The sequence below is a fragment of the Gossypium hirsutum genome, chromosome D04 (assembly GCF_007990345.1).
Source record: "Gossypium hirsutum isolate 1008001.06 chromosome D04, Gossypium_hirsutum_v2.1, whole genome shotgun sequence".
Classification (NCBI taxonomy): Eukaryota; Viridiplantae; Streptophyta; class Magnoliopsida; order Malvales; family Malvaceae; genus Gossypium; species Gossypium hirsutum.
The window spans coordinates 54019980-54037036 of record NC_053440.1 but is presented as its reverse complement, the minus strand read 5'-3'; the positions used below and the strand labels follow the sequence as shown (position 1 = coordinate 54037036).

Sequence of the window (17057 nt, the reverse complement as noted above, 5' to 3'; positions counted from 1 at the left end):
TGTTTATGATTAAGTTAAAATCAAAGTTTTAAGTATACGTTTAAACCATAATTAAATTTCATTTATACAATTACACATCAAACTTCATCTATAATTTTAAGATTTATCTATAAAAAAATTGTGGCCAATGAAAAAGTCTTTTCAATAAAAAATTATTTTACCATAAACAGCACCCACACCTTAATTACTGCACCAAATTGCTCAAATGCAAAAAGAATTAAGGCCCACACGCATATATATATTATTTTTAGTCGGACATTCTTTTAACAAAATTCAACCCATCCCTTAATTAAAGCACCAGTACTTTTTGCATATTTTCACTACAATCTCAAACTTTGTCAACCCACTATATCTACAAGTTTTTCACTTTAAATTTAAATTTTAAGAGTTGTAGGTTGATTGGCATTAATATTATTGTTAGTGTGATAGGATATGAGTTTGATATGCTGAAACTTTTTACCCTCTTATTTAAGTAGGAGAGACTATGACCAATGAATAATTCTAGTTATTATATCAAGAAGAGCAAATATAATTAAAACTTATTATGAAATTAATGTTAAAAATGAAATCGTAAGAGTTTTGGGTTTTGTCAATAAAAAAGATTGGATAGAATTCTCTCTGCAAAAAATTTTTCAATATGGTATACAATTTTTGCCTTTCCCTTTCTTTATGTTTTGCTTCATTGCTATAAAATAATTAACATTTTACAAGTCTGGTTTTCATATGTGCCTGCCTATATTACAGAACAGTTTTCTAGATTCGTAATGGAAGCAAGTTGTATGTAAGATCCCATTCCTCTATTTATTTTCTAATTATATTCAAAATAACTCTATAAAGATTTCATCATATAATAAGTTCATCCCATATGTTATTCTAATTCATGGTAAATTACAAGAGGAAGGCAAAGCTCTAATAGTAATGCAACTAGCACGACTCAAACTTAGGCCACACCTAGGGTGGTGAATACCTGAATCTTTTAGAAGGCTGAAATTAAATTGTATGTTTTTATGATAGTTAAAACGTAATTTTACCATTTTAATAGCCTATATCTTTATAATTTTTAGAGAATTAAATTAATTTTTTTATCATTTCCAGAAGGTAATGTATGATTTTACCATTACAAATTTAAAATTTTAAGAGGTTTAAATCAACATTTTTCATTTTAGAGGGAGTTAAGTCCCTACCAATCCCCATAAATTCACCGCTGATGACTAGGGTAACACACGAGGTTGGTTGTAATCCATTATGAGCGTAGTTCGGACAATAGTGCATCAAAAAGGAAAAAAATAAAACCAAAAAGCAATCTTTTGAGTATGTTAACCATATATACGTTTCAATTTTGGGCGATAATATATGTAGCTGAAACACAATTTATGTCGTTGTTGAGTTGATCGAACTACACAAAAGTTGGATATGGAGCAAAGGAAATTAAGAAAATAATTAAGTAGTGAATTGAACTGAAAAAGCAATCACATTATGCTATCAAGACATGTGCTTAGTTTAAAAATAGGAATAATAGTGAATTGAGTTTTAATTCGATTTACATTATTTAATTCGCTGTAATAAATATACCATGCATATTCTGTAGGCCCCAGTTATTCTGGCGTTTGCTTGGGTGTAATGTCCTATTACGGGCCCCTATTCCCAACTCTTTGCTGCTTTCTATTCCAGACCGAAAGGTCAGTTTTCATGCGTTTTAGGTTGTCCCGATTCCTTCTTCCCTGTTTTACCCTCCCAAGCCGAAAGCCACCTCCACCTCCACCCTCTCCCTCCCGATTTCTTCCGGCCTCATCGTTTTCGAGCAGGAACTAGGGCTCTGTCAAGGTTATTGATCTCCAAATTCCGGCCTCCCGATTCCTTTCTGGGTACGTTTTGGATTCCTATTTCTCTGAAACTTGTAAAAAACAGTGTTTGCTTTTCATGGAAATTACCGACTGCATTGGTTTCTTGATTGATTTTCATGGAAATTGAATGGTATTTCTCTGTGCTAATTATATTTGCTTGAATGTGATCTCCTATTTTTGCTTTAAATGGATATGAAAACTATTTGGTTCTTTTGGTTTAGAAACGTTCAAATACTCATGATTGCTTCTTTATGAGTTCAATAGTCTGCATGAAATAACATTTTCTGACTAGTATCTCATTTCGAAATTAAAGCTCAGAGAAGGAAAATTTCGGGGAGGGGGTGGAGTCAATGGACCTTGCTTCTTGGCATTTCAGATGTACTGTTTAGTATAATTGTTGACTTGTACTACATCTCTGTAAATTCACAATAGTTTCCTGCATCATGTTCAGGTGTTGTTGTTTTTATACAAGAGTATGCCTTAACTAATTACAGCAAATATGATTAATGGGTATTTTTTCCCCATTCAATTTAGATTTGGGTGGAAAATAGTTCTTTTTATAGTTTCCCCAAGTGTTGGAATTTGATCATCATGTAGGATGTAGAGATCCTAAATTGAATCTCACTTAAAGAAATCTGAATTACCTATAAATGACAGAATAATTGTGAGCATACATGCAGTCACGTACGTTTATGGTTATATTACTTGTTTGCTGTGTAGAGATACATATGCTTTACATTCATTTAAAGACGGAATTATGCTATTAAACATTGTGCATTTTGGTTAATTACTAATGTAACTATATGATCTTTGCCTTAAAATGTAGTCAGATTTTAAAGTAAATAATAGTGCCTGCTTAGTGTAACACAAACCTTTCGTTTATGGTGAGTATTTGCTAAATCTTGTTTCCCTTTTTGTCTGGTTGTTGTTTCCTCCCTACAGACTAAGTAGCATCTTCTTCAAGGTAGTGATATTAGGCTCCAGGAAATAAGTTGCTCTGAGATTTTCATTGTTCCTATGACTTCTTTGGTTGTAGTTATTACCCTTAAATTGACATGAATCAAGCTGGATAGAATTCAAGAAAGAAGAATTAGAGAAAAGAAGCAAAAGTAGATAAAATTAAGTGAGAGAAGAATAATTGAGTGGAGGACAAGTTTTAAGTTTTTTTCCTCTTCATAACCTCCTGCATTCATAGTAGCAAACATTTTGTAACAATGTGTACACAACTATAGTAAAAGAACAACTTTATCCTGAGCAGCTATGATAATTAACTAACTAGCCTAAGCACACTGTTACTGTAACACATGGCACTCTGTCATCCTAACCCAATTATGCCTGTATCAATACTGGTTGTTGAAAACAATTTTTTCCTCAAGGGTTGACCGATTGGTTGTTTTTATTATGTAAACGGTGTATTTTGATTGATGCTGCTGCTGCGTTTGTTTAATTGGATGTTAAATTTTGAACTTTTAACCACATAAATAAGGTTAATAAGTTAAAAGAAGAAGCATAGTTAATTGTTTGAGAGTTTGTTGTCCATTTATGTGGTTTTCTTTGGTAAATAAAAAGGAGATATAGGTTTACCAGGGAAATTAGCAATCCCTGTGTTCCCTACATCCTTGTCTCGTTGAAGCAGTCCCCTAATACTGGGGTTTGATTGAAAATTAGCATATGTGATGTCATATATGATCTTGTTTGTGGTTGAAATGTTAAAATGTTAAAATGAACTGAATGCAGCAACGGAGAATCCAAGGCATAGACAGTCATTGATGATATTCTAATGAAATGTCATCTATGACCTGGTAGTCCAATGCCTTTTTTTTTTTTTGTCCTGGTTTCAGCGTTGTGGGCATAACAATTGTGGCTTCAGGCCTTGCAAAATTTGATATAGAATGGCCTATCTAAATCATGTGTGATTGATTTTAATACTAGTTGAATGCTTAGAAGTGTAAATTATTTTGTATATTAGCACCCTTGTTAAATTTCTTGCGCCTGGTGTATCTGACCACTGTTGTTCCAGTAAATTGATGTTCTATGTGAAATTTTGTAGGTATTGGATTGTTAGCTACCGATTTGCTCCAGACATAAATCGTTCACAAGCTGAAGCTCTAGTTGCAATTCAAGAGGTTTGGTATCTTATCCAATCTTCTAAACTAAAGAAAAATTGTAAGACTTCAAAATCAAATACAGAGAAATACAGTAAAACACATACATGCTGATTTTTTGCATATGGTTGTGGATGTGTTTGGTCTGTTGTAAATCATGCTTCCTGACCTTCATATTATCATGAATGCATACGTTAGATTGCTAATGTTCACATGCAAATTATTTTACCCTTATTATCATGTATGAATCGGTTGTCCAAAAAATGAACTTGCGTCTGAGTGGTATGATTATGCTAAATTGCTAATTTCCATTTGCTTAATTGAACTGTATGATTATGATGAGCTGTAGACTGTTGAGTTTGTCATAGATCATTTCAAAATAAGTAACATACTGCCATTTTTTTTGTTTATGGTATATGCAGCAATTCATCATGTGCATTTTTTAGGCTATTAGTAAAAGATGTTGTTAGATTAAGCTGTGTTGTGGATCATCTGAGTTGTACATGTTGCTTTTGTTGAAGAGCCAAGCCTTTTTCATTTTCTGTGCTGTCATATTGCCATGTATTCACATACAAGCCTTCTATATTCTTCTTATTTCAGGGGCTACAGATTTTAGCAATTGATTGAACTTAATTTTAAAGCACAAGTTTGAATGAATTCCTTCTATTTTGCTTGTTTGTATGCATGTTACTTTGGTTTTGCTGGAATTCTTTGAGGCATGATGGGCTCAATTACGATACTTCATCATTGAACTCAAGTTTCGATGTCTACGAGAACTATATATGTTCTGTTTTATTTTTTGGTTTACTCCATAGTAATGTTTTTATAGTTATATTTTGCAACTGGTGATGTAGTAAGTTGATTTTTATTGGTATTGAAAAATTTGAATTTGGGATCGATTTTCTTAAGTTGATGTAGTTCGAAAATTTTAATCGAATTTTTTTAAATTGGATCATTAGATATAATCAAGTAAAGAACTTGATTAAAAAATAAATATTCAATATATTAAAATTGGATCAGTAGATATAATACAATGAATAAATTGTAAGGTGATTAAAATTGAAGGAATAAATTAGAAATATTTTATTAAAAATAAAACTAATTAAATGTGTATATTCATATACACCACATTAATTAAAAATATTTTTAAATAATTAAAATAAAAAATATTATTTTAATAATATTACATATATATCGACTTTTGAACCAGTGGCAACTACTTCAGTACAAAATAAAAAAGGTAATTAAGAAGCAGGCTCATTCATAATTTTTTCCCCACAGAATGAATGATGTTATTTGCAAACAAAAGCAGTCCTCAGAAATCTTCTCCCAAATTTTCTGTGCCATTGATATAAATATAAACCGGGTAATGTGGTATATTAATATATAAAAGGAAATGAGTCTATGCTCTATTTATAAAAGCAGAAGCTGAGTCTTGAAATTTTAATGAAAACAGTATACTAAATTGATCTACTTATAAAAGCAGAATTTGAGAGTGGAAATATTATATGATGAATTGCATGTGCGCCCAAATTTAGGCATTTCAGCATAGTCATGTTCAGTATTTACTACAACCATGTTTGCTTTAAGTGACTATTCTCTTAAATCGCATTTCTAGCTAACACATTCTCATTTTCATCGTTCATGTTGGCTTTTATTGATTAAAAATACCAACACCATTTATTGTAATCATGTGCTTTCAAGTTTCAACTTCTACTCTTTTGTTATATATATTTTATTTTAATACAATGATACACGAGATATAAATTGCAAAGGTAATTTTAATTTCTATTTTTTGCTTCGTTAAGATTCTAAATTTGTATTGTTCATTTTTCTTTGATAGTGTGATATTGCTTCCTACTGAAGCGGCTTGTTTGATTGCTTCCTCCATCCACAGTTGACCGTCTTCTTTTCACACAATCACTGTAAGTTCTTTGGCAATTAAATTATTTAATTTTATTTTACTGTTATTGAAATTATGATTGGAGAAATGTGACCCCTTTACTGCTATTTGACAATATGGAACACATTAATATCTTGCAGTAATGGCTCGTCTGCCTTTAATTGCACAAAGTGTGAGGCGTAAAAGAATTGGTATTGCATTGACAATATGGTTGGAAATCTGTAGAATTGCGATTTGGTTCTTATTTACAATGGGTGCCAGCCTTAGCCTACATACTTATAGACGAAGGATTAGGTCCTCTGCTCTTAGCCTACATACTTATAGACGAAGGATTAGGTCCTCTGCTACGGACCCGAGACCAGATAGAAACCAAGGGGGTTCCTCATCTTCAAGGAAGAAAAAGAAGAATTTTGCTGCAGGTGATAATATTTCTTCTTCATTTAATGACGCAGTCACTTTATTGGCCGAAAACATGCGGATCATTGGCAAACAAATCAGTAGGAGTATTGCCTCCGATGTGGTAGTGCAACAGAAGTCAGAAGAATTCCAAATCATCCAAGAAAAAGCTACAAATTTATATTCAACCTTATGTGAAGTAGAAGGTTTATCTGTGGATGAGCGGTATCGAGCTTTGAGTAAAATTCCAGATCATCCAACTCAAATGCTCGTTTTCTTTAGTTTACCTTCTGAGGTCCGGTTGGAATGGGTCAGAAGATTTCTTTCTAACCATTAAAAATCAATGTTCAAACTTTTTGATGTTATAAAACTATATAACATATGGATTATGATGTAGAATTTCATTTTCATCTAACATTTTGTTAATATAAGTTAATTATGTTTATGTTATTATCAAGTTATATTATGATTTTAGTAAATTCATATAAGAAAATTTATTAGTAAGAATTTTATGAAATTATAATTATACAAATTCGTATAAGAATATTTATTACTAAAGAATTTTATTAAATTATATATTTTTATTAAATTATATTTAATAAAAACTAATTAAATTATATTTTATAGTATTATATATTATGATTTTAGTAAATTTATATAAGAATATTTATTATTAAGAATTTTATTAAATTATATTTAATAATAATTATGTTAAAATATGATTAATTGGTATTTATTATTTAATTAATAATTTTATTAAAAAATAATAACAATAACAATAATCATCTACCTAACAAAAATTTTGCTAAGGGTATTCTAGTCATTTTAGTTTTTTTCCTTATGCTATTACACCTCTATTACATTCAACCAAACACAAGAATATCATTATATCTCTATTCCATTCCATTCAACCAAACAAAAGAATTACCTATTACGCCTCTATTCCATTACGCATCTATTCCATTACGCCTCGATTCCATTACACCTCTATTCCATTACAGCGAACCAAACGTGCCCTTACTGTTATTTTGATTTCATCGTTACTTATTGTTATGTAAACAAAATTACTAATGAATAAAATATTGTCTCGAGATGTAATATTGAAAGTTGATAGTTGAGTTTGGATTGAGTCCTAACTTTGAATTTCACTTTTTTGTAATTTTGTATAACAATGAAATTGAAACTTAGATATTGCAAATGAATAATTGCGAGTATGATTGATGATTAAAATAGGTTTGAATGATAATTGTGATTTAAATTTTATGGTTATGTAATGAGACCATCTGAGTTACTTTGGCAACATAATATAATATCACATATTTGGATTCGATTACCGGATCGAATATGGAATGTTACATATAGTGACGAGTAAGTATCACCCGATAATATAATAGTCCTAACATGAGTTATTTGCTCAATCTAATCTCGTAGACTATCACAAAATTATTACACCAAAGACACAGATCCTAACAAAATTACAAGAATGTCAATGAAATTTAACACTTATAATGCAGGGATTCCTATTCCACCACAATGCCAACACTCTATTGATTTCAAGATTTACATAGAAACATCAAGGTAAATTCGTAATGGCAAAGTGCACTTACAAAATCTTGAAAATTATTCATAGAAATTTTAATACTCATCGGTGTCAAGGTCATAGTAATATCATTCTATTATATCAACTAAAACGAAATTAGTTTAAAAGTATGATGATTAACTAAGTTTTGTTTACGTAGTTTAGATACAATAATTCTATGTTTACGGAACCTCGCTCATGATATATTCTAACTCAAATGCTAAATCAAACAATCATAACAATCCGTCTCTACCGAGTAAAGCTCATAACCCGATTATAAAGCAAGTTTATGCGGTTCCAATAGACAACAATAGATCACTCAACCAACATCAAAAGCAACTCTTGATCACCAACAAAATAAACCAAACACTCAACACAAGAAAAAGATAAAGTCCATGGGGAGAAAGATAGTTGTGAATTTGAAGATTTTCCAGCTCTCAAAGTCGTGTGGTACCAAGGGGAAAGTGACGCCAAATGTCAGATTGAGATCACAAGATAATCTCCTCCAAAACAGCAGATAAATCTCTTGGGAAAACCCTCGAGAAAAACTAATAACTTTTCATTCAACAAGGTGATAAGAACAAAAATTTAATATTTATCTAATAAACTCATGAGATCATCATAAAGATTGATTGAAACGCTTCAAAATCTTAGCCCAAGTACATCGTTGTTATCTCAAATATATCACAATCTTGTAATTCATAAACAACTCAAACCAAAAAGGAAGAAGCCAAGCAAAATTTTATTCTTGTTCTAACAGGTCATCGAACGAGTAGCAACCAGAGCTCCAACATCAGCAAATAATTGGAGGATAAATTTTACAATAACTGCTGTAAAACATTTAGGACTATTAGGTACCCATTTGTGTCGAATATCCCCAAAAAACCTATTTCGAGAAATAAATTTGCTATATACATATTTTAATTTATATGTAATTACATTATTCAAATAAAAAACTTTAATTAGTCTAAAATTTGAAAATTTAAATTGATTTGATTGAATTATATATACCCATTTGTTATTTTTAAAAGTATTTGATATATGTATATAGAAATATTTACAAATATTAAATAATAAAATTAGATTAATTTTAAATATAAAATATTTATTAATTAAATAAAATATTCTTCAATAAATTTTACAAATATAATTCATCATTAAACAAACAAATAAATAAATAAACAAGCTAAAAAAAGCATTCCATAAATTAAAAATAAAATCATCACATTCACATACTATGTATATGACAATTAAGAATTCAACAAATATAAAATAAAAAATAAAAAATTAAATTTAAAATTAAAAAAGTGTCGACTAATACAATATATTCCGATCAATACAAACGAAATCAGTCAATACAATTAATACAGATTCATGAGTCATCTGATTCAACTTTTTTTTTTTGAAGCGATGTACCAATAAATTTTTTGTTTAACCGATCCAATCGGCTTGGCCAGGCCAATTCTAACAACCTTGTTCGTGTACAAAGACCTGTCGGTAAAATTGATTTGCTTGAGTTTGAAATTATAAATTTGTGAAGACTTAGGCTATGATAAATTAAAAAATTAAATACTGAAAAAATAAGTGTTAAAAAAGATATGTACTTAAAAATTACTTTACTAGCTATTTATTTCTAGAAGAGAAATAATATAAAAATTACTTTACTAGTTAAATGCATTGATTTATTAGTAAAAAAAAACCTATAAGTTGTTCATAGGTCAGTCAAGCCTAAGCATAATATTAATATATTTTATGCTTGTCCAAGTCCCATCTGATCCAAAATCTGGACTTAAAATTTTGTTTAAACTCGTCCATATTTGTAAAAGACTTAACCTAAGCCCATTTTAGACCCACCATATTATTTTTTAATTTTTTTAAAACATATTTATATTATATTATTTAATATTTAATAATTTTATACATTTTTTATTTATTGAAAATCTTTATATACTCGTCATAACATTCTTTTAATGTTTCCATTAGAGTTGTATTATATATCTATTATAAATTTTTTTAATGTTTTCTAAATTACATAATATATAAAATAATAAAATAATATAAAGTATTATAAACTTAGAATGAGCCGAACCTTGAATGTTCAAGTCTGAGCCCGACCCATATTTTAAACGAGTCTAATTTTTTTGTTCAAGTTTATTTTTTGACCTAATATTTTTTTCCAAACCCTCCTAAATTTTAGACGGACCTTTGGATCTAGACGTATAGCCTAACCCATGAATAGGTCTAACTTCAATATAACAAAAAATAATAATAATAATAATAAGAGTAAACGAAGATAATTAAGTAAAATGTATTTTTAAATAGTTTTACAATTGCTGAATCAAACATGAAAATATTAAATTCAAGTGAGAGAAGCCAAGCATGTATGGGTTTTAGATACTGAAGATTTTGCTTGGGAAGAGAAGAAAATTGTTCATCTAAGAGTATGTATGGGTTTTTCTCATTTTTAGTGATATTTAGTTGGTTAAATTAATTTTATTATACACAGGCATGCTGGGTAAAACTCCCTCTCTACTTGGTCTTGCTTGTAAGGATCAAGTCATGGAATAAAATTCATCTAAAGTGTTTCTTTGCCTTAGATCCTTGCTTCAAACTCTGCTCATTGTGCTTCGAACGTACCAAATGCTGGCTCTCGCACACCATTACCAGCAACAGTCCAAAAGAAATTTTCCATCAACATGCTCCAATGGAGCAGGATGAACAAAAGTTTCAGAGGCCATATCATTAGTTGTTAGCAGCAAAATAAAATGATTAAGAGACCCACTTTTTTCTCAAACTTGGCTTGGATACCAAGAAGAACAAAAGACAAGTAAAGCAAGAGCAATGAGCACCGGAAAAATACTTTCTCATGCAAAGACCAAGTACAATTTACCCTTTATATAGAGAAAATAACGACTTAGCATAATCTTAACAGACTTTGACCCTCATTTTGGTTTTGGCCTCAGTTGGAGCCTCTAGTATTGGATGAAATGGATGTTGAAAATGTAACAATAGTGTCTTCCAGTGATACAATGTATGTTGGAATCGGTATCTCCGGTGGTAAAATAGGTAGTGGAGCTTTGGAAGAAAGGATGTCGACAGCCTGCGTTATGGATGGGCGGTCAAAATAGTTTGGGTGAGCACAGGCCAGCCCGACTAAGAGCAGCCGTTCCATTTGTTCCATGTCGTAATTGCCAGACAATCTTGGGTCTACAGCATCAAAAAGACTCTCTTTCCCATATAGCTCCCAAACCCATTCCACCAGTTTTGTTTTGAATCTCTGGCCGTTCCTTTCGATTACAGCAATCGCCTTCTTTCCGGTGGCTATTTCTAAGGCAACAATACCAAAACTGTATATATCGGATTCTTTGATGGCTTTGTATGTGTCATGACACTCGGGTGCTATATAACCTTCCGTCCCGAGCATAACCTGTGTTGTTTGAGACCCTTGTCCATGGTCAACAAGCCTAGCCAACCCAAAGTCACCAAGCTTGGCATTGAAACTCAAATCCAACAGAACATTACTTGACTTGATGTCTCGATGCAACACGCATTGATTACATTCTTCCTGCAGATAGAACAACGCTGAAGCTAATCCCATAGCAATTTTATACCTTTTATCCCATATCAATAAGCATGGCTCTCTATGTAGATGGTAATCGAGATTCTTATTTGGAAGGAACTCATACACAATGAGGAACTGATTATTGTCATGGCACCAACCGATGAGTTGGACCAAATTCCTGTGCCTCAATCCGGTAATAGTGGTAATTTCTGATTCGTACTCTTTAAACCCTTGTTGGGAATTTGGAGTTACCCTTTTGACAGCAATATTGCAGCTTATGTCCCTCAAGAAGCCTAAATAAACCTTTCCAAAACCTCCCTCCCCAAGCAGACCTTCATCAGCAAAATTACTGGTTGCAAGTCTTAGCTCCTTGTAGGAAAACTTCCTAGGTGCTGTCACCATTTCTCTGTTTACGTTGACAGACATGGTCCCATCTTTCCTGCTGTAATTTCTCCTCCTGCAGTAAAACCAAACCAAACCCAGAACCAAGAGTGAAGCAGAAATGGCACCAATGATGGCTAAAACTACCCATAGCCATGTCCTACTCTTCCTCTTGGGGTTGGCTGGAGGGCTTGTTGCTGGAGGATTGATAGTTGTATTGGTGGGCATGACAACTTGTAAGGTAGAGCTGAAATTCCAGGAATAAATAGTGTGAAGCTCAAAATAACTTCCAGTGGTTCCTGAGAAGCCAAATGTGACCCATTCTGGTAAATATATGCTAAGATCCAGAGTTGCAGAAAGCCTAGATGAATTTTGACGAGTAAAATCATCAGCATCAAGTAAAAGAACACTCAAGTTGTTTGTACTAGAGTTATAAGTGATGGAAGCATTAACTAGTCCCCCATTTGCAATCTCATTCCACCACCATTTGACAGCGGTACGAGAAGTCTCGATAGAGTTGAGACCAATGCCCAAGTGAGCTGACAACCCGAAAGGATCCCAAGGATTGCCAAACGTATCAAACTCCACTGCAACAAATGGAGAGTTGACGATGCCGTAACTTTGAAGTCCCAAGTGACCACCTCCGGAATTAGGTGGGATTTTTGAGCCATTGGGAGCAATGAAAAACGCAAACCCATCACCTGAGTTATTATGCAAGGAATCAATGGAGAAAGAAAATTGAGTGGCGAAATCTGCAAGTAAGGGATTCCCAGATGATTTGTCCCAAAGGTGCATTGGCTTGTAATAAGTGGCTCGACCAATACCACCCCGTAGATTCTGTTTCATTTGGTTAAGGGTGAGTTGGACTGCGTTGTTGGATGCGTATGCATCAGCTTCATACACTATGTCAGGCATATTTGGGGTGAAACCAGTGAAATTGAAATTGATGTTATGATCATCCATTGATGATGCAGCAACAAGTAACCCCATAACAAGGATGAATAGTATGGAACTTAATGCAGGGTTCTGAGATTTGAGATACAAATTCTCAGCATCCTCAGCTTTCATCATTTTCAAAGTGAGGATTGAGAATAGTTGCTGCAATTGCAAGGTAATTGATTTTGGTTCTAAGATGGAAAAGGTTAGACGGACAAAAGGGAAAAACCAAAATCTCAAAACTCAAATGAAGCACAAAAGGGAAAAGGGGCTAAAATGATTTTTTTTATATAGTTTGAGGACTAAAAAATTATGCATTTTTGAGACATTAATTTCCAATTGTTTGGTCAAGACGTCATTGGCGCCTTGTATGGGCTCTGCCACATTTACTGCTGCTACTAAAATTACATAAACTATAAGTCAAGGGTCATCAACTTGTGAGTTGGGATTAGACTTGTTTACGACTCTTTGAAAGTCTGGAGGAATTGGTAAAAATATTATATTTGAAAAATAGGTTTCACTAAAAAGGTTAGGCACGCTTAAAATGTGTTGGGTTCAAGCTTGAACATTCAAGGTCAAGTTCGTCTAACCCAGTTTTTAAAGTTGGTGATGTTTTATATTATATAATTTATAACACATAAAAATTAAATTTATAGTAGTATATAATGCTATTTTAATGTAAACATTGAAAAAGTTAAGATGACTATATATAATTTTTTTTAATAAATAAAAATATATAAAATTATTAAACATTAAATTAAAAATGATATAAATATACTTTAATTTTTTTTAAATATAATATAGGCAGAACTAAAATGAACTTGGATTATCCATTTATAAATATAAGCAATTTAGACAAAATTTTAGGTCCATATTTCTAGTCAAGTCAGACTTGAGCAAACATAAAATATGTTAATATAATGCTTAGGCCCAATTCAACCATGAACACCATTAGTTAGGATAAGGGTATGACATGTCAAAAAATAATAATAAAAATTCGAACTAAAGCTCACGCTAGCACATGATGATACTGGAGATACACACATGTCAATTACGCATGACGATTCTCAAGTTTGGGTATTCAAAAAAACTAAAACCTTTATTTTTTTTTCAACAATAACAAAGCCTTATTGGCTGTATGTCACTATTGTTTTACATTATTTTTATTTAATAATGTTAAAAAGGGTAAACTATTGTTATATCCCACTCATGCCAAGACACGTAGCAAGCCAGAAAAACACTTGAACAACAAGTCTATCATCAAAAAACCAAAACGCACCCTTGAGTTCTCCTTTCCAAGATGACCTTCAGAAAAAGTATATATTGTTTGCCATTTGGATTCCTAACACAATTGCTTTATTCCATCAGAGTCAAAATGAATGATAGAATTTGTCTTATCACAGACATCCTCGTCCCATCGAAAACATCTCCACATGTCTCATAAAGATGGCTAGGTGACAAGTCTAATACGTTAAGATCATCTTACATGGGACCCTTGCCTATAAATATTTCCAAGAACAATAAATCTACACTCAATCAACACTCCGTCAACTTTTACATTCTCTTCATCTCCACTCTTCAAAACCTCCGACTTTCTGTCCTTCATAGTAACCACCTTTCTCTCATCTATACTCCGCCCTTATTGTATACTATATCAACAATTATACATTTTATTATTGACAACCAACCATCAAACATTAAAATATAACCATCCACATTATTGGATTATAACATTTTGTCTCTCATTAGTTAACTTTGCTATCTCCTCAATAAAATGATAATAGAGCATATTAACTTTATTATCTAATTTAACTCTCGAACTACAATTAAAATATCAATTTGATACTTTTAAAAAAATTTACCATAATTTTTAAAAATTTTCAAAATAATTCTAACAATATCATAAAATTATAGTCTCCATAAATAATTGCTTCGTCAAAATAAATAAATGAATAAAAAAAAGTTTGGAATTCTTACTACTGTGGACGCAAAATGTCTGTGGTGTGAACAAAGACTCTTATAAGACTTCGTAAGAAAAAGCTTTTAATCAAATATAAAAATAAAATAAACCATTTATCCCACTTAGGAAATTTAACTTATTTATATGAATATAACATCACGATTTTTAGTCTTTGTTTTATGATATAATATTCAGAATTACCCATAGCATTTTCTCAACTCTTAAATAAGAAAATAATGTATTTCAGCACACTCAAACCCACATCCTCTTGTACTAATAACAATATCGATACCAATTAAGCTAAGACGATAAATCATACCAATTCATCATTTAATAAATCTAAAATTAAATTAAAAATTAAAAAAAATAATACCAATTGATACTACATATTTTTTTTAAATTTAACTCGAACAAATATATTCGATTCGATTCGATTCAAATTCCATCTCACTCGACTCGATTCGAGAAAACTTCAAATAAAGTTAGGATGATAAAATGAGATTCGAAATCTCGATTAACTCGAAAATTTTCTATTCGATCGAATGCTCACCCCTACCCACTATAACAATATCGATACCAATTAAGCTAAGACGATAAATCATACCAATTCATCATTTAATAAATCTAAAATTAAATTAAAAATTAAAAAAAATAATACCAATTGATACTACATATTTTAATAATGAAATCTAACATTGAAATAAAACTTAAAATTTAATATTTCGATTTACTACCGACAGGGAATAGTTGAATTAAAAGAGAGTAGCAATATAGAAGTAAGGACTTGGATGAGTCACAATTAACTTTTGGTTTTTCAATTTGGTCCATCAATAATAATAATAATAATAAATTGGCAAGACGTAGAATATTACAAGTCAATGATTTAAGTCACCTTGCCATTGGACGTATTCATCCTAAAATTGCAAAACTTCCCATATTTGTCACAAGTCATTGGTATCCCAATTTGGAATTCAAAGTTTTTGGTTCACATTGTATCGTTTTTTAATTCAATAGGTGGTCGGGTTTCTCAAGCTATGAGATTTTTGTTTGATGAATTTTAATTTGTTTGATTGGTTTAATTAAATAAATTATTTAAAATTATAAAAGAATAAATACAATTACTAAAAAAAATCGATTTGACTGGTTATTAGTATGTATCAATCAATTCATATCGATTCACGAATCAATTGATTCAACCATTTTCTCCAAATTGATGTATTGACCGATTTGATCAATTGATCTGGTCCAATTCCAACAATTTTGGTTGTGTACAAAGCTTAGTCGGTAAATTTGATTACTTGAGTTTGAAATTATAAAACTGTGAAGACTTAACCATAGTTTGGATAGATTGTACATTTACTTTCGGTAAGGTTAAAAACAATAGTGGCGATAAGATTAGTTACTGTAGCTGCGAAGCAGGGGCGAAGCCAAAAAAAAAAATATTTAGGGGGCAAAATAGAATTGCAATTTTTACAATGGTAAAAATGCAATTTCACTATTTTAATAGCCTATATCTTTATAATGTTTAAATGATTAAATTAAATTTTACCATTTTTAAGGGGAGCCGAAGTACAATTTTACTTTTACTAATTTAAAATTTTAAAAAGTTCAAAAAATCTAAAACAAAATTTTTCTATTTTAGGAAGTGTCACTAGGGGTGAGCATTCGATCGAATCGAATCGAATCGAATCGAAAATTTTCGAGTTAATCGAGTTTTCGAATCTCATTTTATCATCCTAACTTTATTTGAAGTTTTCTCGAATCGAGTCGAGTGAGATGGAATTCGAATCGAATCGAATCGAATCGAATATATTTGTTCGAGTTAAATTTTAAAAAATAATTTTGGGTCCTTGTAACCATTGTCACCCATCGTAATAAAATTTGTCCACCTTAATCAAATTTTTTAACTTTCATCACCTCATAATTTATTTATTAATTTTTTATATACTGGTTAGCTTATTTGTTTGTTTAGTTGTTTCAATTATCTTCGGATTCTTGTCACTATGTATTTTGGAATTAAAAATATATTAAATATAAAAATATGATTTTTTAATAAAATTTATTTTAAAAATAAAATTTGAAATTGATACCAATATAAAATTTTAACACGAATATTTTATGGCATAATTAATAATTCAATTTTAATATAAATATTCAATATGATTAAACAATTCAATATATAGTTTCAAACTATATATATTACATTTTTTCCGAAATATTATTTTAACAAATTATAAAACGTATTACAAATTGCAAAATAACATTCAATTTTAATAAATTTATTGTTGAAAATTATAAAACGTATTACAAATTTCAAACTATATATATTACATTTTTTCCGAAATATTATTTTAACAATAAATTTACTATTTTTAATTAAATTAGCCCCTT

The 17057-nt window shown here is 30.7% G+C and overlaps 1 protein-coding gene and 1 long non-coding RNA gene across 2 annotated transcripts; one reads left to right on the top strand and one right to left on the bottom strand.

The window, feature by feature from the left end:
• The first annotated feature begins 1614 nt into the window (after positions 1 to 1614).
• On the top strand, positions 1615 to 6747 carry LOC107898779 (uncharacterized). Its single transcript, XR_001684488.2, has 4 exons — positions 1615 to 1865; positions 3895 to 3970; positions 5793 to 5874; positions 5993 to 6747. It is a non-coding gene; the product is annotated as an uncharacterized lncRNA (long non-coding RNA).
• Positions 6748 to 10627: 3880 nt separating this feature from the next.
• LOC107898778 (L-type lectin-domain containing receptor kinase IX.1) lies at positions 10628 to 12915 on the bottom strand. The gene has a single exon (XM_016824318.2). It carries the CDS (start codon positions 12839 to 12841, stop codon positions 10787 to 10789), a length of 2055 nt encoding a protein of 684 aa, XP_016679807.1. The 5' UTR covers positions 12842 to 12915; the 3' UTR covers positions 10628 to 10786.
• Between the last annotated feature and the right edge of the window lie 4142 nt (positions 12916 to 17057).

Bases quoted from the DNA above. Each gene is read 5' to 3' on its own strand.
- LOC107898778 (XM_016824318.2), bottom strand. From the start codon at position 12,841: ATGATGAAAGCTGAGGATGCTGAGAATTTGTATCTCAAATCTCAGAAC.